The sequence below is a fragment of the Danio rerio genome, chromosome 8, assembly GCF_049306965.1.
Source record: "Danio rerio strain Tuebingen ecotype United States chromosome 8, GRCz12tu, whole genome shotgun sequence".
In the NCBI taxonomy this organism is placed as follows: domain Eukaryota; kingdom Metazoa; phylum Chordata; class Actinopteri; order Cypriniformes; family Danionidae; genus Danio; species Danio rerio.
Window position 1 is genome coordinate 37406225 of NC_133183.1, and position 20026 is coordinate 37426250.

Genomic DNA, 20026 nt, shown 5'->3' on the forward strand with positions numbered 1-20026 from the left:
AGTAACTTCACAAGTCGGTCAAAGTCTACACCGGTGACAAGCTCATCTACTCCCAGAACCTGCTACTCTCTACCTACACGCTGTCAGCTGATGTTTCAAAACCTCAACACTCGCGTACAGAACAGCCTCAGCGTCTGCACCTCTTATCGGCACTAGCTGCAAGTCTACACCCCCTCTGTCCAGAAGTGAGCACAGCCTCTTGGTACCATCCCAGCAAGCATTTTTTTGGGGTGTTTAAAGGTGCCAACTGACCATCAAAAGTAAAAATGACTCATTTTATCTCATCCCAACAGGGAAACCACCAACAATAAAGAATGAGTTACTATCTGGTGTCATGGCTTTGCAATTAAAACAAGTTTAGTTATAATGGAGGTCATTGGGGGCAAAAACAGCCACTTGAACAATATGAACAATACATAAGGGTTAAAAGTCTAATAGACGGCTTGGTTAAAACCAGGCTAAATCTAGGCTGTCAGTGAGTGTGCACCCCTAACCCCGCCTCTCACAGTGACCTCACTAGCTCCGCTGAGTGCTTTGTGTCTCAGATTGCATGCAAGTCTGCAGCCAGATACTGCTGGAAGCTAGTCATCAAATACACAGGAACGAATGACTACACGTGTCAATCTGTCTATTAAACTATCTAATCTGTCTAGTCAGTCTTTTATTATCTTTTATATGCAAAAATATTCATTCATAAAAACATATGTATATATGAACACTGGGTCAAATAGGGTCCGTGCATTTTAAATCTAATAACAAAAATAACCCAATGTTGGTTTTGTCTATATTTAAATGAACGTGTGTAAACGCACGCTTTGATCAAACCTTTTATTCCCCTTGATGATATTGTGCTTTTTTTTCCCCTCAATGCCCTCCAAAGTTTCAATGTTTGGCCGTGTCTGCCATATCTGTTTTGTTTAAAAAAAAAAAAGGAAAAAAAAGGAATGCATCGGTTCCTGCATGTAGAATTCAGAAATCTCATGGCATTGAAAGAAAACTGGCAGCAGTTGAGTGCCGAGGTCAAAGGTCAGATGAGCAGGCATCACACCTGATAAACACCTGGGGCAACTGTACAGTAAAAAAAAAAAAAACAACAAGATTAAGAAATATTGCTTTAATTTGAGAGAGACAAAAAAAACTCTTCCGTGTTAAAATTTGATGTTCCTCCAGCGTTCTTACGTCAGTCTTTAATGTCAGGTGATCCTTCAAATGTCAGTGTAAATTGTTGAGTGTACCATTAGTGCTCAGTCGTGTTTTTCATAGTTACCAGTGCCGATGGAGTTTTTTTTTTTTAGAGCGTCATATTCTGGTGGAAAAGTTTCATTTTAATGGTAATATGCCATGAGCGGAGGTGTATGAGTAACTTCACAAGTTGACCATAGTCTAGAGCGATGACATGCTCATCTACTCCCAGAACCTGGCAGAACGAAATGTTGCAGCTCGTCCGGTCTTCAATGATGAGCCCAAAAGAGGCCACTTCACAGAGCCGGCCCAAGGCTTAAGAGAACTGAGAGGCAGGACAAGATGGCGGGCTGGACTTGGTTAACTTTAGATTTTACACAAATCTCATTGTTTTGTTTTTCACCTAAAATAGTAATTAAAACATCCAAGATGTGTTTTGCCTCATCAAAATGTGTAATTTGATCAGCAAACTACTCATTCTAAGACAACTATGCCTTGGGCTAAATGACTTGGCTTCAAGTACGATGCCACACGATTCAGAAATGAAGGTACAGACTGCACAAACAGATAAACGACATGATGCATCTCATTTCACCACAACTAAAGGCAGCGACAAAAAAAAAAGTCAAGCTCTCACGATGATGACATTTCTCATGCAACCCTTTAGCAAGCCTACATAGTATTTATGCCTAAAAGTCACTGCATGGGTAAATAAGAAACAAGCAACACACACACACACATATATATATATATATATCCATGGGCCACTGTAAAGTAATATGGTTCTGTCATAACGTTTTGAATGAAAATCTGCATTTGGATAAGACACCTTTAGTATAGTTTTGATTTTAAGGCATAATAAAGATCAAATGCAAGTACGAGTGGATTTACATTGAAAATTTCAAACGCATCAAGAAAACCATGTGCTAAGGAAATTTCAAACCATTTGGAACGCACAGAGACGAGCTTTTGTGCAAAAATGAACTTAAAGGTGCCTTTAAAAAAGTGTCAAAGTACTTTTGAAAACAAAAAAGCAAACCCCCAATAGGTGGCAGCAAGAGGCCGCTTTATTTGAGTAAAGCATTGAACGATTCATTCAGCCAAAGAAGCCAATAGGATGAACGGACAGTTGAATCAATCCCTGAATCATCGACTCACCCGAGTCTTCTTGGCGAAGGCCTGAATCGTTCGTGCAGGGAAACGTCGCTGTGTATTATTCAGAGATGGCCAACTGTTCTGCTGTTTATTTTATTATACTTATCGCAATGATTTTACTACTACTATCAATAAAATTAATATTAGTAATGATAATATTGCCGGAAGTTGTACAGCGCATGCGTCACGTGTTCATCATCAGCATCCATGACAACCGTCCTGTGGGTGTTGTTTGAATCTCGCTGTGTCGATTGGCATCTGATCTCTGCGTCCTCCGTGACAATTTTTCCAGATTATCGATATTATTGATCGTTGGATACGTCGATTGATCGCCTGCTGTTCCCATCACTCAGGTTTGACCCTTTTTATTACGCTGTGCTTTGTGTTTGTGTTCAGTATGTCTTGTGTTCACTACAGGTTCCAGAGTCGACTCACCTACGACTCGCTCCAGTTTGAAGGCCTCAACATCAGCGCGGGGGAGCTGAAGCGGCAGATCATGAGGAGCAAGAGGCTGAAGTTCTGCCAGCTGAAGATCAGCAACGCCCAGACTGATGAAGGTGAGTTGAGGAAAAGACACTTCAACTGTTCTACGCTAACATTAGATGCGTTACATCAGACACTTCTGGAAGCTGTAAGGTGGTGCTGATGCTGACATGTAGGGATGTTTTGGCTGTTTTAAAAGGCTAATGGCTCTCAAAGTATACCGTGCTCCATAATTATGTGCTGATTCTGATTTTATTTTGCTGTCAGAATACACAGATGATGCTCTCATCCCTAAAAACACGTCGGTCATCATCAGACGGATCCCTGCGGCGGGACTGAAGTCCTCAAACAGAAGATTTGTTGGGTAAGTGCTGTGAAATGAGCACACGCGTCCTCTGTTAGATGTTATATGAAGACTCCTGGTCTGTCCCTGGTGTTTTAGTCACACAAGCTCCTTTGTTTTGCAGACATCAAGCTGGACGCTGGCGTGAACCTTCACCTAGAGCTGATCCTTCACTCCTCTCACTGGAGCAGTTGTTGAAGGTATTGAACAAATGAATAGCACAATAGCAAAACGCAATGTAAAGCACACAATATACGCACACGCACTCAGCTTCTTAGGGAGATTTGAGATTGTTTGAAGGGTTGAGGGTGAAAAAGATTCAAATGTGCAAATGCCTGTGAAACAGACTGAGAATCTGGCTGAGGCAAAGGCGTCAGAGGAGGACAAGCTGAAAGCGGTGATGTACCAGTCCAGCCTGTGCTACTACTCCAGCAGGTGAGCGTTCAGACACTGACAGGTTTGCTTTGTGAGAGATGTCTGAGCTGATTCTCATGGTTCTGATGTTCACTAGTGAGGCCATGAGGCTGCTTGGGATCCCGGGACACCACATTAGGCACTGCCCCACTAATGTGGTAACTGGGTTTTCCAAGCTCACGGTTGCTGTGAACTTGAGCTCTTGTCCTCATCAGTCAGATTGTTTGCTCAGAGTTTGACTGTCACTCCTCAATTCACAGGGCAGCCGCTCCGCGCCGCACAAGCGCATCCGGAAGAGCACAGGGATTCCCCGCAGCTTCCTGTTGGAGGTGGACGACCCAGACCGAAAGGGAGTCATGATAGACGGCAGCGGCCGATACGTCATTCCCATCATAGACGCGTGAGTAAACTGTACTTGGCATAGCCGCATGTTCTAGTGTTTGTCCAAATCTCACATGATGTCTGCTTGTGTGTGTTTGCGCTCGATCTGTTCAGTGAGGCCTATGCTGCTGAGAAGAGAAAGAGGCCGTCCTTCTCCTGCCAGACCGAGCCTTTGCCCTCCTCGTCCTCAGCAGGTGCGGCATCTTCGGTCCGGGACGCCGGAGGGAAACGGTCCCGCTCCCCATCTTCACCAGAGACGCGCGGCGACCAGAAGAGACCACGTCGCTGAGAGACCTTCATCCAAGAGACCTGGAGCCGACGTGTAAATATTGTACATAGTTTATTAATAAAAGATAATAAAGATTATAGCCGCATGAACTGTGTGGACTGGTTAACCTTCACTCCAGCAGTGCAACACACACACACACACACACACACACACACGAATGAATTCATAAACACAATATCATGAAGTTTTGCTTTAATTTAGGAAAAGAGAAACTCTTCTGGGCTAAAATCTGATGGGTTTTTTTCAGCGTTCTTACTTCAGTCTTTAATGTCAGGTGATCCTTCAAATGTCAGTGTAAAGTGTTGAGTACACTATTAGTGCTCAGTCGTGTTTTTCATAGTTACCAGTGCCGATGGAGTTTTTTGAAGCGTCATATTCTGCTGGAAACGTTTCATTTGAATGGTAATGTCCCATAAGCGGAGGTCTTGTGAGTAACTTCACAAGTCGGTCAAAGTCTACACCGGTGACAAGCTCATCTACTCCCAGAACCTGCTACTCTCTACCTACACGCTGTCAGCTGATGTTTCAAAACCTCAACACTCGCATACAGAACAGCCTCAGCGTCTGCACCACTTATCGGCACTAGCTGCAAGTCTACACCCCCTCTGTCCAGAAGTGAGCACAGCCTCTTGGTACCATCCCAGCAAGCATTTTTTTGGGGTGTTTAAAGGTGCCAACTGACCATCAAAAGTAAAAATGACTCATTTTATCTCATCCCAACAGGGAAACCACCAACAATAAAGAATGAGTTACTATCTGGTGTCATGGCTTTGCAATTAAAACAAGTTTAGTTATAATGGAGGTCATTGGGGGCAAAAACAGCCACTTGAACAATATGAACAATACATAAGGGTTAAAAGTCTAATAGACGGCTTGGTTAAAACCAGGCTAAATCTAGGCTGTCAGTGAGTGTGCACCCCTAACCCCGCCTCTCACAGTGACCTCACTAGCTCCGCTGAGTGCTTTGTGTCTCAGATTGCATGCAAGTCTGCAGCCAGATACTGCTGGAAGCTAGTCATCAAATACACAGGAACGAATGACTACACGTGTCAATCTGTCTATTAAACTATCTAATCTGTCTAGTCAGTCTTTTATTATCTTTTATATGCAAAAATATTCATTCATAAAAACATATGTATATATGAACACTGGGTCAAATAGGGTCCGTGCATTTTAAATCTAATAACAAAAATAACCCAATGTTGGTTTTGTCCATATTTAAATGAACGTGTGTAAACGCACGCTTTGATCAAACCTTTTATTCCCCTTGATGATATTGTGCTTTTTTTTCCCCTCAATGCCCTCCAAAGTTTCAATGTTTGGCCGTGTCTGCCATATCTGTTTTGTTTAAAAAAAAAAAAGGAAAAAAAAGGAATGCATCGGTTCCTGCATGTAGAATTCAGAAATCTCATGGCATTGAAAGAAAACTGGCAGCAGTTGAGTGCCGAGGTCAAAGGTCAGATGAGCAGGCATCACACCTGATAAACACCTGGGGCAACTGTACAGTAAAAAAAAAAAAAAAAAAACAACAAGATTAAGAAATATTGCTTTAATTTGAGAGAGACAAAAAAAACTCTTCCGTGTTAAAATTTGATGTTCCTCCAGCGTTCTTACGTCAGTCTTTAATGTCAGGTGATCCTTCAAATGTCAGTGTAAATTGTTGAGTGTACCATTAGTGCTCAGTCGTGTTTTTCATAGTTACCAGTGCCGATGGAGTTTTTTTTTTTAGAACGTCATATTCTGCTGGAAAAGTTTCATTTTAATGGTAATATGCCATGAGCGGAGGTGTATGAGTAACTTCACAAGTTGACCATAGTCTAGAGCGATGACATGCTCATCTACTCCCAGAACCTGGCAGAACGAAATGTTGCAGCTCGTCCGGTCTTCAATGATGAGCCCAAAAGAGGCCACTTCACAGAGCCGGCCCAAGGCTTAAGAGAACTGAGAGGCAGGACAAGATGGCGGGCTGGACTTGGTTAACTTTAGATTTTACACAAATCTCATTGTTTTGTTTTTCACCTAAAATAGTAATTAAAACATCCAAGATGTGTTTTGCCTCATCAAAATGTGGAATTTGATCAGCAAACTACTCATTCTAAGACAACTATGCCTTGGGCTAAATGACTTGGCTTCAAGTACGATGCCACACGATTCAGAAATGAAGGTACAGACTGCACAAACAGATAAACGACATGATGCATCTCATTTCACCACAACTAAAGGCAGCGACAAAAAAAAAGTCAAGCTCTCACGATGATGACATTTCTCATGCAACCCTTTAGCAAGCCTACATAGTATTTATGCCTAAAAGTCACTGCATGGGTAAATAAGAAACAAGCAACACACACACACACACATATATATATATATATATATATATATCCATGGGCCACTGTAAAGTAATATGGTTCTGTCATAACGTTTTGAATGAAAATCTGCATTTGGATAAGACACCTTTAGTATAGTTTTGATTTTAAGGCATAATAAAGATCAAATGCAAGTACGAGTGGATTTACATTGAAAATTTCAAACGCATCAAGAAAACCATGTGCTAAGGAAATTTCAAACCATTTGGAACGCACAGAGACGAGCTTTTGTGCAAAAATGAACTTAAAGGTGCCTTTAAAAAAGTGTCAAAGTACTTTTGAAAACAAAAAAGCAAACCCCCAATAGGTGGCAGCAAGAGGCCGCTTTATTTGAGTAAAGCATTGAACGATTCATTCAGCCAAAGAAGCCAATAGGATGAACGGACAGTTGAATCAATCCCTGAATCATCGACTCACCCGAGTCTTCTTGGCGAAGGCCTGAATCGTTCGTGCAGGGAAACGTCGCTGTGTATTATTCAGAGATGGCCAACTGTTGTTTATTTTATTATACTTATCGCAATGATTTTACTACTACTATCAATAAAATTAATATTAATAATGATAATATTGCCGGAAGTTGTACAGCGCATGCGTCACGTGTTCATCATCAGCATCCATGACAACCGTCCTGTGGGTGTTGTTTGAATCTCGCTGTGTCGATTGGCATCTGATCTCTGCGTCCTCCGTGACAATTTTTCCAGATTATCGATATTATTGATCGTTGGATACGTCGATTGATCGCCTGCTGTTCCCATCACTCAGGTTTGACCCTTTTTATTACGCTGTGCTTTGTGTTTGTGTTCAGTATGTCTTGTGTTCACTACAGGTTCCAGAGTCGACTCACCTACGACTCGCTCCAGTTTGAAGGCCTCAACATCAGCGCGGGGGAGCTGAAGCGGCAGATCATGAGGAGCAAGAGGCTGAAGTTCTGCCAGCTGAAGATCAGCAACGCCCAGACTGATGAAGGTGAGTTGAGGAAAAGACACTTCAACTGTTCTACGCTAACATTAGATGCGTTACATCAGACACTTCTGGAAGCTGTAAGGTGGTGCTGATGCTGACATGTAGGGATGTTTTGGCTGTTTTAAAAGGCTAATGGCTCTCAAAGTATACCGTGCTCCATAATTATGTGCTGATTCTGATTTTATTTTGCTGTCAGAATACACAGATGATGCTCTCATCCCTAAAAACACGTCGGTCATCATCAGACGGATCCCTGCGGCGGGACTGAAGTCCTCAAACAGAAGATTTGTTGGGTAAGTGCTGTGAAATGAGCACACGCGTCCTCTGTTAGATGTTATATGAAGACTCCTGGTCTGTCCCTGGTGTTTTAGTCACACAAGCTCCTTTGTTTTGCAGACATCAAGCTGGACGCTGGCGTGAACCTTCACCTAGAGCTGATCCTTCACTCCTCTCACTGGAGCAGTTGTTGAAGGTATTGAACAAATGAATAGCACAATAGCAAAACGCAATGTAAAGCACACAATATACGCACACGCACTCAGCTTCTTAGGGAGATTTGAGATTGTTTGAAGGGTTGAGGGTGAAAAAGATTCAAATGTGCAAATGCCTGTGAAACAGACTGAGAATCTGGCTGAGGCAAAGGCGTCAGAGGAGGACAAGCTGAAAGCGGTGATGTACCAGTCCAGCCTGTGCTACTACTCCAGCAGGTGAGCGTTCAGACACTGACAGGTTTGCTTTGTGAGAGATGTCTGAGCTGATTCTCATGGTTCTGATGTTCACTAGTGAGGCCATGAGGCTGCTTGGGATCCCGGGACACCACATTAGGCACTGCCCCACTAATGTGGTAACTGGGTTTTCCAAGCTCACGGTTGCTGTGAACTTGAGCTCTTGTCCTCATCAGTCAGATTGTTTGCTCAGAGTTTGACTGTCACTCCTCAATTCACAGGGCAGCCGCTCCGCGCCGCACAAGCGCATCCGGAAGAGCACAGGGATTCCCCGCAGCTTCCTGTTGGAGGTGGACGACCCAGACCGAAAGGGAGTCATGATAGACGGCAGCGGCCGATACGTCATTCCCATCATAGACGCGTGAGTAAACTGTACTTGGCATAGCCGCATGTTCTAGTGTTTGTCCAAATCTCACATGATGTCTGCTTGTGTGTGTTTGCGCTCGATCTGTTCAGTGAGGCCTATGCTGCTGAGAAGAGAAAGAGGCCGTCCTTCTCCTGCCAGACCGAGCCTTTGCCCTCCTCGTCCTCAGCAGGTGCGGCATCTTCGGTCCGGGACGCCGGAGGGAAACGGTCCCGCTCCCCATCTTCACCAGAGACGCGCGGCGACCAGAAGAGACCACGTCGCTGAGAGACCTTCATCCAAGAGACCTGGAGCCGACGTGTAAATATTGTACATAGTTTATTAATAAAATATAATAAAGATTATAGCCGCATGAACTGTGTGGACTGGTTAACCTTCACTCCAGCAGTGCAACAAACACACACACATACAGGCATACATGGTTTATGAGGTCAATGTGACTTTTTGGTGGTTTACGGGGACATACCTTTGCCAACATCCTACGAACATAAAACTTGTGCCAAAATTTTTTATTTGAGCTACAAAAGGCAAACAACGCTTAAAAACAGCAATTTTAGTTTCACAACACACTCAAATTAACTATGTGACATTTCACAGGCTTATGGGGACAGACAAAATCATGGTTTACAAGGTCTGTTTACATGTTACACACAAACCTAGCCCCTTCATGGTTTAAAAGGACTGATTAACACATTTTACATATCACACTATTCTGCTATTGCAGTAAGGGTGACAACAGAACAGACTCTGGCTTTCCTCAGCTAGACACCTGCTAAACCCATCTCAGTTGCTAAGGTTCTGCCTGTCACTTCTTAAATGACAAAATACTATTTTGCTTAAAATACACTTTTGATTTAACAATTCTGTAGGCTTATTGTGTTGTATCAGTTAAACAATCTGTTTAATGTACTGTTGAACAATAACCTGAAAAAGACAGCATTTTAACATTAAAGTATGAAGAGTTAATTGTTTAAGGGCCTTTGCTCTTATTTTATAGGACAGTAGATATTTTGAAAGGCAACTTCAGATAAAAAAAAGAACATAATTGGCAAAGAACCTTCAACCATGAACAACCAGAAGCACAACTGTACGATAACATATTCATTATTTTATTCTTTTACTTGGCCAGAGCACAAATGTTCCCCTCTGTGAACTCTGTGTGGAGTTTGCATGTTCTCTGTGTTGGAGTGGGTTTCCTCCAGGTGCTCCGGTTTCCCCCACAGTCCAAAGACAAGCGGTACAGGGGATTGAATACACTAAATTGTCCGTAGTGTGTGTATGAGTGTGTATGGATGTTTTCCAGTGATGGGTTGCAGCTGGAAGAACAACCGCAACGTAAAACATATTCTGGATAAGTTGGTGGTTCATTTCACTGTGGAAACCCCTGATAAATAAAGGGGTTAAGCCGAAAAGAAAATGAATGAATGAATGATTACAGCTTATAAACAAACTAATGGTATTTTAAAATTTAATTAAGTCGTTCAACAGATTATTCTTTTTCAAATTTAAATATTTATACTAGAACACAACATGGTAGTGCACTAGAATACTGTCAAATACAAAACATTGCCACTCAATGACAGAAATAAAAAAATAAACTTTTTTTATTTTACTTTTGAAGTCCAGGAAAACAGCAGGGGAACTAAACATGTATATACATTTTATTATGAAATGCATCAACTATTATCGCTCTGACAAGAACAAAAAATAGATGGATAAAAATAGATAAAAAGATAGATAAAAAGAAAAAAAGATAAAACTAGACATAAAAGTTTGATTCCACAAATTGAATGATACATACAGAATGATATGAACACAAAACAGATTAAAAACTAAATTTCGTAATGTGACAGTAATATAATGTGTTATAATGTGACTAATTAATATCATACACATTTTCACTTTTTTGTCACAGTGACAATATTTGACCATTTTCAAACATGTAAATAAAAAACAAAAAACATGTCTTTTTGCTACTCAACACTGTTGTAAATGTTTAGTCTGAGGGACTGCATTTGTGGGTTATGTATTTTTGTGTGATGGGTATTGCCCAGGCTCATGAAGCAGACGTGGACCTGGACTGTGGAGCAGTACCAGACTGTGGAGTAGTGGCAGACATGGGTTGAGAAGCAGAGGCAAACTGTAGAGCAATGTAGAGACTACCCTAGAGTGATGATGGACTGTGAAGCACTGGCATGGAACAGAAGTGGGTTTGAAAATGGTTAAATATTGTCACTCTGTGACAAGGAAAAAAAATGAAAATGTGTATAATAATAATCAGTCTTTTGAACTCATTACAGCCTTCACGTCTGCTTTTGTCCATGGTCTTCTCATGTAGGTTGTTCTGCCAGTGCTAGAGCCTGAAAGCAAACAAGATGATTAACTGTTAGCATCACTGACTTTTAATAGATCATATCAACTGTTCATCAATATCGTTTAAAAGTCTCTTTCTTGGAAAAAAGGTTAATCCTTAGGTGTGCACTTACACCATGGTTATACATCACACAACTACATGATTTAACAGCAACATATGCGAGTATAACTTTCAGTAGCTGCTTTGAATCATTGTGGACTATTGAAAGTGATATGACCTTTCCATGTAAAGACTTTTCTTAATTTTAAAAAAAGGCAATCAATAATTTCATAATATTCCCTATTATATTTTTCCACTGGAGAAAGTCTTCCGTTTTTTAGTTTAGCTGAATAATAAAAAGGTAAAAACGGCAAAGGTCAATATTATGAGCACAAAAAATAAAATAAAAATATATAAAATTATAAAAATTAAAATTTATTTTTTGATTTTTTTGTCAGCCAGATATCGCAGAGCCCTATTTAAAAATGGCCAGATACAAAAGAGAAAGTGATAAATGGAAGACATTGACGAGAAATGTAGCATAGGAAAAAGCATTTGTGCATTTGCGCTACAAGCACTGCGATAGAAAGTCTGAACGTGTATTGAGTGCTGCTGGAAACATTGCGACTCCAACTAGGTCTGCTTAATCCAGACAATGTGTCAGCATGTTAGCTTTTCTGTCAAATAATTTACCAAAAACAGTGGAGAGTTAGTAGCCTACGCTGTTTTTTCCTCCACATCTCACTTATATTGTTATCAATAGGCTAATATTTTTTGTTCTTCTTTTTATTATTATCATTATTATTATTAGTTACTATTTATATTATCACTGATACTGAAAAGTGTTATTTAGGCTATTTGTGAAGTTCTTAAAAATGTAACATTTAATTATTATACAGGAGGGGGGAACCAGTGAATATTGTCCTCACCACTTAAAAAAATGTGTAAATAAAAAAAAAAATAAAAAAATAAAAATAAAGGATAAAAGGAAAAGCATGCTCTTCATCATTTTTCATAATCTGATTTGTACATGCTGCTGTGTGTGTGCACTTAGGCTAGACGAGCAGAGTACACACATCTAAAGTTATCTTACTGTGAGCGTTTTAATGGTCAAATAGGTGTCAAAATGCTGTGTTCAGTGATCATTTATTCATTTATAAGATGCTTAAAGCACAGTTAGTTTCATATTTTTATTCTATTGTTCATATTTCCCTTTGCTCATTTACAGGGAGGAAAATAACTGCATATATACAGTTGAAATCCGAATTATTAGCCCTCCTGAATTATTAGCAACCATTTTCCACCAATTTCTGTTTAATGGAAAGAAGATTTTTTTTCAACCCATTTCTAAACATAATAGTTTTAATAACTAATTTTTTATAACTGATTTCATTCATCTTTGTTATGATGACAGCACATACTTTACTATATATTTTTCAAAGTACAAGCATTCAGATTAAAGTACAATTCAAAGGCTTAATTAGGATAATTGGGCAAGTCATTAATATTGACCTTAAAATAGGTTTCAAAATATTTAAACCTGCTTTTATTCTAGCCAAAATAAAACAAATAAGACTTCCTCCAGAAGAAAAAAAATATTATAGAAAATACTGTAAAAAAAATCCTGAATTTGTTAAACATCCTTTTGGAAATATTTATTAAAAAAATATAAATAAAAAATTCACAGGAGCGCTAATAATTTTGACTTCAGCTGAAAAATCGTTTTGAATAATCTTGTTTGCAATTATGACAAAAATAATCGTGATTATGATTTTTCCCATAATAGAGCAGCCCTTACTGTATGTGTAATGTAGCCTACAGTAGATTATGTGATGTGATCAATTAAAAAATACATTTTCTTTTTTCTTAGTAATAAACATGCTTTTACACTATACTGTATGCTTTAGAAAAGATACAATAGATGGTGAGAAGTATAGCCCCAGGCTGCAAAAATTAAACAAATATAAGAATGAAGTTGTTTAGCCTTTATAGCGCCCTATTAAATTGTGTTGGGGTAAAAAGAATGTTTACATTTCTTTGACTATCATGGCGATGTTATTACCTCAAATCTTAAACGTGCGCACATTGCAAGAAATGAAAATCGCGTCACAGCACACACTACAAAATATTAAGGTTATCGAGTCAATGAAACACATCACCTGATTGCAGTATAACTTGCTTTATCAATAATTATTATTATTTATTATAGGCCAGGTTACAAATATTTGAAAATCTGTCACTACATGCCAAACACTCAAAATAGGTTCCCTTTTGCATAGCTATTAGTGGCAGTTATGAATTAAATAAATGGGCATATCGGCACGTAAGGTGAGTTGACTATTATTTATCGTCTGTTTATTTTTCTCTGTTCATTTCTTTCACATGCATGCAGAGTGAACAGTCTGTGCTGTTTCTGCTTGTTTAATAGAGCGCCTCCTCTTATAGCCGGCCTATTTCGGTATAAAGGACAAAAAATTTTTTTTTTATATACTGTATGCTATTCTATCCCCTATATTAAACACAGCAAATGTATAATTAAATATTAGAAACATAAATATTTTAAGTTTCTAAAAGCACATTTTAATGTTTAAGCATTGTTTATTGGCCGTCGGCGTCGATGATGTGCACCTCTCAAAAAATGTAACTACAAGTCGCAACGACACAGAGCGCAAGGTCGTGATTTGTTTGATGGTCGTGATTGGTCGGCTTGGCAGCGCTGACAAGTCTGGGGGCGGGACCAAGAGCCGTGCGAGTGGTGCGAGCCCAATAGAGCGATTGTTTACAAGTGTGGAGTCCCATGAAGGAGCTCTGGGGTCTGTTCTTCGTACGTGGATTACTCAGTTAGCTGGATTTGGATATTGATGATTTGACATGATCCAGGATCGTTTCGTTCTTCAAAGCTGATCTGAGAGTTGTTGTCATAGCAACAGTTCTGCTAGCTCAAACCTGATCGGAAGCAGGTTCAATTCATATAAACAGGATTAGATTGGGTCAGTTCAACCAAAGATATTAGAGAAAGTACAGAATTATGATATTTTCTTACAGTAGTAGTTATATACACTTGGGAAAATAGCTTTAAAAAAATTAACTATATATATAAAGTTATAGTTATTAATAAAATAAATAAAGTTATATTAACAAAACTTATGCAATCTGCACCCTCGAAATGAAAGTACAAAGAGAAAATTTATTGATATGAACTTCTTAGATCGCTTTAGTACAATTTGTGTATGATAATAGAAATGCAGAATATGTGACTTTAAAAAAAAAGAAATAATACATTAATGCAGTCATGAACTTGTTTTGACAGTAAATATGCCAGTGATTATGCTTCACAAAAGTTGCAGACGCCTTTACCAATATCAAAATGCTTTTGTAAACATCCAGTTATTCCATGCAGCGATTAAAAAAACGGCTACTGTAATAAAGAAAATATTTTCTAAATGTAGAACTAAATGCATTGATTTGCATTGAAATACATGATAAATACTCTTGACACATGACAGTGTAAAGCCTGTAGTTCACAACATATGTGGAAAGTTATTGCGTGTCATATTTAACAAATCGTCGATTGCTAATTTGATGTAATTTTGCTCACATGGATAATTGAATATTAATCAGATGATGTCATTATGCTGCTGTTTCGTCAGCCAATCGTTGCATTGCTGATCATGATTTCTAGAATCGATAGATCTGTCCTTCACAACACACGCAGCGATCTCAGATCAGTTCATCCAGACATTCTAATCTGATTCACGAACTTGTTTGAAGAACCAAATTAGCCAGAGATCAGTTATCAAGATGAAAAGATCCGGGATCGGCAAAATCATCTTAGATCATTTAAGCGAGGTACGAAGAACGGACCCCTGGATAGAAAGTTTTGTGTTGTGTTTATCTCATAGTTAAAGTTGTTCCACGTCCGCCGGTTCCAGCCTCAAAATGAGCGAGTTTGAGTCACTTGCATGTTCAGGAAGCGTTTAGAAAAAACAAAACAACAGCGAAGAAACTCAACACAGAGGAACATTAACTCCTCACTGCCAACTAGCGTTTTGAAAGTGTTAATGCAGACCAACAGAGACATTGCGCAGAAGTAAATTAAACAGCTACGCGCGTTGCATGTGCCGTGGGTTACGCCGATCATAACGCAGAAGTATAAACCAGGCTCTATAAACTTTAATTTCATAAGTGCATACAATATAATATTAATAATAATAAGACAATTAGCATGTTTATCAGGGTAGACGACATGCAGTGAGTGGATAATTTCATATGTGCAATATGTACATTTAAATCTCTCCATTTTGCTGTAATGGCTGTGCTGTGTTTGACTGGCAATAGCTTTTAGATTATAACCCGCGACCCACTTATTAATATGCAGCCTTTTTTGATTACATGGGGCCAGTTGCACCAGCAGTGTGTAAGTTAAAATGAAGCCTAGTTGTGAATTAAAGGGACACTAATTTACAATGTACGCACTACTAAATATTTCTGTGTTGCAGCATTTCACTCAGTTTAAACCTAACGCTGTGTTCCAACTAAAAATTTACCGCAGCCTCCCCCCATGTATAATGGTAGAAAAGAGATGACGGTGAGATTAGTTTACATCGAGGAGCTTGCGATGATCTCCCTCTATTCACAGCCTTATTTTCTTCCTAAATCTCGCATTTCTTTCGGTTTGTGAATGAAGAGTTTAATTTTGTTTCAAGAAATGTTTTGTGTTAACATACATTTCTTTATGACTGGGTTTTTTCTCCCTGCTATTTTTTCTTTAACGTGTAGAATATTTAAAAAATCAAGTTTTATGTTTTGATAACTTTGTGTAATTTGTGTGCATTCACAGCAAATTTTCAAAGAACAGTTATATGTAGATGCATTAGTTGCAGAATTCTAAATCAGTTTAACGATTGAAACACTTTTTATTTGATATTAGGTGATTTAATGCAACTATGTATGGCTTTACGGAGAGCTTATGACCTTACTAACTACGGTTTGCCTTAAGAGCATGTGGTGCAACCGAAGTAAAAACAACTTTAGTTATAAACATGCCAGTAGTTATTATTATTATTATTATTATTATTACTACTTCTATTATTATTAGGCAATTTTCTGAAGCAACCCCTGTAACCAATTTAGTGCTTTTGGGTTGTTGTTGTTTTCGGTTAAAGCGCAATGCCCCATTAACACCTCAGCTTCATTAATAGCCAAACATTTTGTTTGAGATGAGGGCAGGGGTATATCTTGAGTATATTTCACAAGCAAGGTTGACACAAAATCCCCGGTTATATACCTTTTACCTATAGGCCAACTTCTGGTAATGTAGGCTTATATAGGCTGTTTCTATTCACAGCAACTTATGGACTGAACTACGTGTTAATTAAAATTTCTATATTAGGCTCGTAGCAATTGATATTGGGAGTCATGGAATATTGTTTGCATTTATTTTGCATATTGTTTGCAATATCCTACTTTAATAATAATAATAATAATTAATATTATATTAAAAAGTTTTTTCTATTTCTAAATAAATAGCCTACTGTAAATTAGGCCTACAACCATTAATGATTTATATATGAAATTAGAAATGAAATTCTTAATAATATTTGTAAAGGAAACAAATATAGGTCTTATATGTGCCGTTATATATATTTCAATTAATATGGAATATAAGTGCATGTTTTCACCAAAACTATGATAGATTTTTTTTTTAAATGTGTGATTGTGTAAAACAATATACTTTGCAAATAAAATAATGTTTTTTTTTTTCTCTCTCTCTAAAGAAATTGTTACCACCTCGTTTAGAGCATCATTATGGGCATTTTACGTTATAACTAATGTGGGTCAAACAATAGATCTGTGACAGAGAAACTACAGGTTTTGGGACACACTCGTCACTACATCGTTCTTTTCCCAAACGACACATTGTACTATGATATTTCTGCCGCGAGTTACGTTGTTGTTTGGGAAACCCAGCCCTGGTGCAGAGCCAGAGGAAGAAGCGTGCTGCGCTTGTGGAGCAGATAAGAAGCAAGAGAAACTTCTAGACCAGGGGAGAGTTTCCCAAACAACGACATATATCTGAATGAAGGGGTAATCTACTGTATTTTAGCCTAATTATTATTTCTAATGTTTACACACTGTGAAATAGGCTAATCCAATCTTAAAAAAACACACACACTAAATCATTTTTTGTGAATTGTTTTTATTCCAAGCTAAATAACATTTTAGAAAATGTTGCATATCAAGCTGTTGGTATCTCCTCGCGGTTGAAATTGGCTGTTATGCGAAAAAAAACAAAAACAAATATTAGCTCGCAGGCTAGTTGCTTTTTAGATTTAATTTAAGCCTATATTCAGCTGACAGCGCACACTCAGCCGCGATACAGAGAGAAAAAGTAAATAATAGATTCTTTAATGTAAACGACTAAGAAAAACTTCGGCTATATACTCGGGAGAGGACGTAATGAGATCTAGACTGGCTGTAAAATATATACACCAATAGTAATAGTTAATCAACGCATTTTATTTTAAAAAAATCTACTCATTTTAATATTGCGATTTTTACATTTTTTAGAGAATGTCTGTTTTTATTAACTTTTCTGTCATTTATTTCAAATTTGTCATTATTTTATTAATTTGATGATGTTAATATTTTACATAGGCTATTTTATATACACATCTAAAATCATTCAAATTAAGGTTGTGACGATGAGGAAATTTCCCCACCGGTTAATCGACATGTGACAACACCGGTAATACCGGTATCATAGTGGGGGTCGGGGTTTCCTCTTTTCTTTCTGCTTTTAAATAGCTTATAAATGCATATAATACTTTCACTTTCAGATTTGCGGGAATTGCCAATTCGGCGTAAATTGTTTGAATGGACGAATGTGATGAATGTTAGAATGTTTTTAAAACGAATAAGAAAATAAAATAGCAAGATAAGTAATTAAATTGCACAAAGTTTAAATAAGATTAAACGAATGAACAAGAAACAAATATAAAAGAAAAGCTTTCAAAACTACATTACAAAAATGACAGGTTGACACAGTCTTTAAAAAAAAAAAAATAATAAAACATTGTAAATTGGCATTTATTAACAGTGAGGTTTACTTGTTCTTTGCGAGGAATCCTGGCCAATATGTTGACCATCTCTGGCTTAAGATGGGATCTTGTGGGGCTCACTATGTTCCCCATCGTGCTGAACACACCCTCAGATGAGCAGCTTGTTGCACGTAAAGATACTTTTTGGTTACATTTGCTAACAGGGGGAACATGTTTGGTTGTCTTTTGTTGTCCTACCTGACTTCAATTTCTTAATGTATTATTTAGCCTATTGCATTATATATTAATAGCTTAGTCCTTATGAACAATCCGTTTATAAAATAGCCTTATTAACGAATTTATAGGCTAGTGAAGAATAAACCGAATATGAAATATGATCCTTGCATAATGATCACAACTAAACAAGCTAGCACTCATTCTATATATAAACTTTAAATAAAAAAGAAAGAAATGTTAAGAAATTAAACATTGTGTAAAAAATCTAAAGACAGGCTAAATAAAAGTAATTTTATTTAACAGGCTAAAAAAATAATCAACATGTAAATGTATAAATATTTCGATAAGTATTGTTATGGAATATTTATAACTATATGATCTTGCTTTTTTTGGTTATATCCATACAAGCTTTGAGCTCTCTTACAAGCACAGTTGACAGGCGCAGGTGTCTTATGTCACTGTCAGTGGCGGATTACACACAGCATACCCTGGCAAGATGTTTTATTTGTTGCCGATTGGCGTGTTGTTCCTTTTTTAAAACACCTTTTGTTTTTAAAATCCCTCACGGTAATGTTGTCTATCGAGTTATATAGTCTCCCTCGGAGATATTGTAGTTCAGTAACGTGGTTCGCAGCATATAACCGTGAAGCTTAAATAGGCTGAGCATATTTTTATTAATTTTAAGACACATTAATACAAACTAGCCACCCTTTGATTTTTTTTCGTTTACGTATATTTTTATCAATCGAAAAATGCAATGAATAGTTTAATTTGGTTTTCATTTTATTAGAATTAATATAATTAATAGGCTACACAACTCCTATTGGCTCGAATTGCGTTTTGACAGATAAGGCGTGACTTTCTGGCTCAAAGATATTTGTGCCTGTTAATTTCAGCGCTGTATTTTGACAGATTTCGCAAAGGCTTCAGCTGTTCTACCTGTCAGCTGGTACCAGCCTCAGTTTTGCGACTTGACCTGTGTGGCGTTTCGATGTCTGAATGATAGCGAGAGAGAGATGAGATCAGACCTCAGATTCGATGTGTAGCCGCACTTCACAGTTACTTTATAGCAATTTTTAATATTGGCTCACCTAAATTAACTTTTCATTTATTAAAAGCCGAAATATTTCCAGACAGATGAAGCAACTTTCGGTTTTTAAAGACAGCGGCCTCAGTGATAAAAGATGCGCGCACACAGGTTACATTCTTGTAGGCATATTCATCTTTTATTTTTTTACATGAAATGCATAAAGTGCAAAAAAGAAGAGCTGAACTTCGGAAAAAGTGCTCACTTCAGTTGCCGTGATGATTGCTTTGTTTCTCTGCAGTTGGCTTGTCAATGGCGCGGCATTGCTACATCATTCTTGTTTTAATAAAAATAAGATATTTATTATTAAACACTGTGAGATGATGGTCGCGTGATTTTTAAAATGAGAGTATGCCTTGCATATTTATTCTCACGTGATAAATGAAATATGACGCATTACTATGTTGAGATTTAAATCATAAAGCATGCTCTGGTCTTAAGTAAATTATTACGAATTCTATTTTCCATTTAATTAAAATAAATATTTAATAAAAAAAACAAAAAAAAAAACGAATACTTAGAAAAAACAAATGTGAGGACGGTGTCACGGTAAAAACGTGATGTCACCGGTGTTGCGTCTTAAAACCGGTATCACCGTCAACACCGTCTATCGTGGCAAGCCTAATTTGCTTTGAACTTGAGAG

General features: G+C 37.9%; 2 protein-coding genes across 5 annotated transcripts; both read left to right on the plus strand.

Moving 5' to 3' along the window:
- The first annotated feature begins 999 nt into the window (after positions 1–999).
- Positions 1000–4332, plus strand: LOC141375680 (E3 ubiquitin-protein ligase RBBP6-like). 2 transcript variants are annotated; one of them, XM_073910524.1, is made up of 7 exons: positions 1944–2894; positions 3088–3184; positions 3288–3363; positions 3510–3598; positions 3675–3735; positions 3838–3977; positions 4073–4332. In XM_073910524.1, exons 1-7 carry the CDS (start codon positions 2735–2737, stop codon positions 4245–4247), a joined length of 798 nt encoding a protein of 265 aa, XP_073766625.1. In that variant the 5' UTR covers positions 1944–2734; the 3' UTR covers positions 4248–4332. The 2 variants fall into 2 exon arrangements, with proteins under 2 accessions (XP_073766626.1, XP_073766625.1); XM_073910525.1 differs by lacking the exon at positions 3675–3735 and having other exon boundaries at positions 1000–2894.
- A 2700-nt stretch (positions 4333–7032) lies between these two features.
- Positions 7033–10211, plus strand: LOC141375053 (E3 ubiquitin-protein ligase RBBP6-like). Of its 3 annotated transcripts, none has more exons than XM_073910592.1 (7): positions 7040–7579; positions 7773–7869; positions 7973–8048; positions 8195–8283; positions 8360–8420; positions 8523–8662; positions 8758–9019. In XM_073910592.1, the coding sequence occupies exons 1-7, from the start codon at positions 7420–7422 to the stop codon at positions 8930–8932; spliced, it is 798 nt and encodes a 265-aa protein (XP_073766693.1). In that variant the 5' UTR covers positions 7040–7419; the 3' UTR covers positions 8933–9019. The 3 variants fall into 3 exon arrangements, with proteins under 3 accessions (XP_073766694.1, XP_073766693.1, XP_073766695.1); XM_073910594.1 differs by having other exon boundaries at positions 7211–7677; positions 8758–9011; XM_073910593.1 differs by lacking the exon at positions 8360–8420 and having other exon boundaries at positions 7033–7579; positions 8758–10211.
- The last annotated feature ends 9815 nt before the right edge of the window (positions 10212–20026 follow it).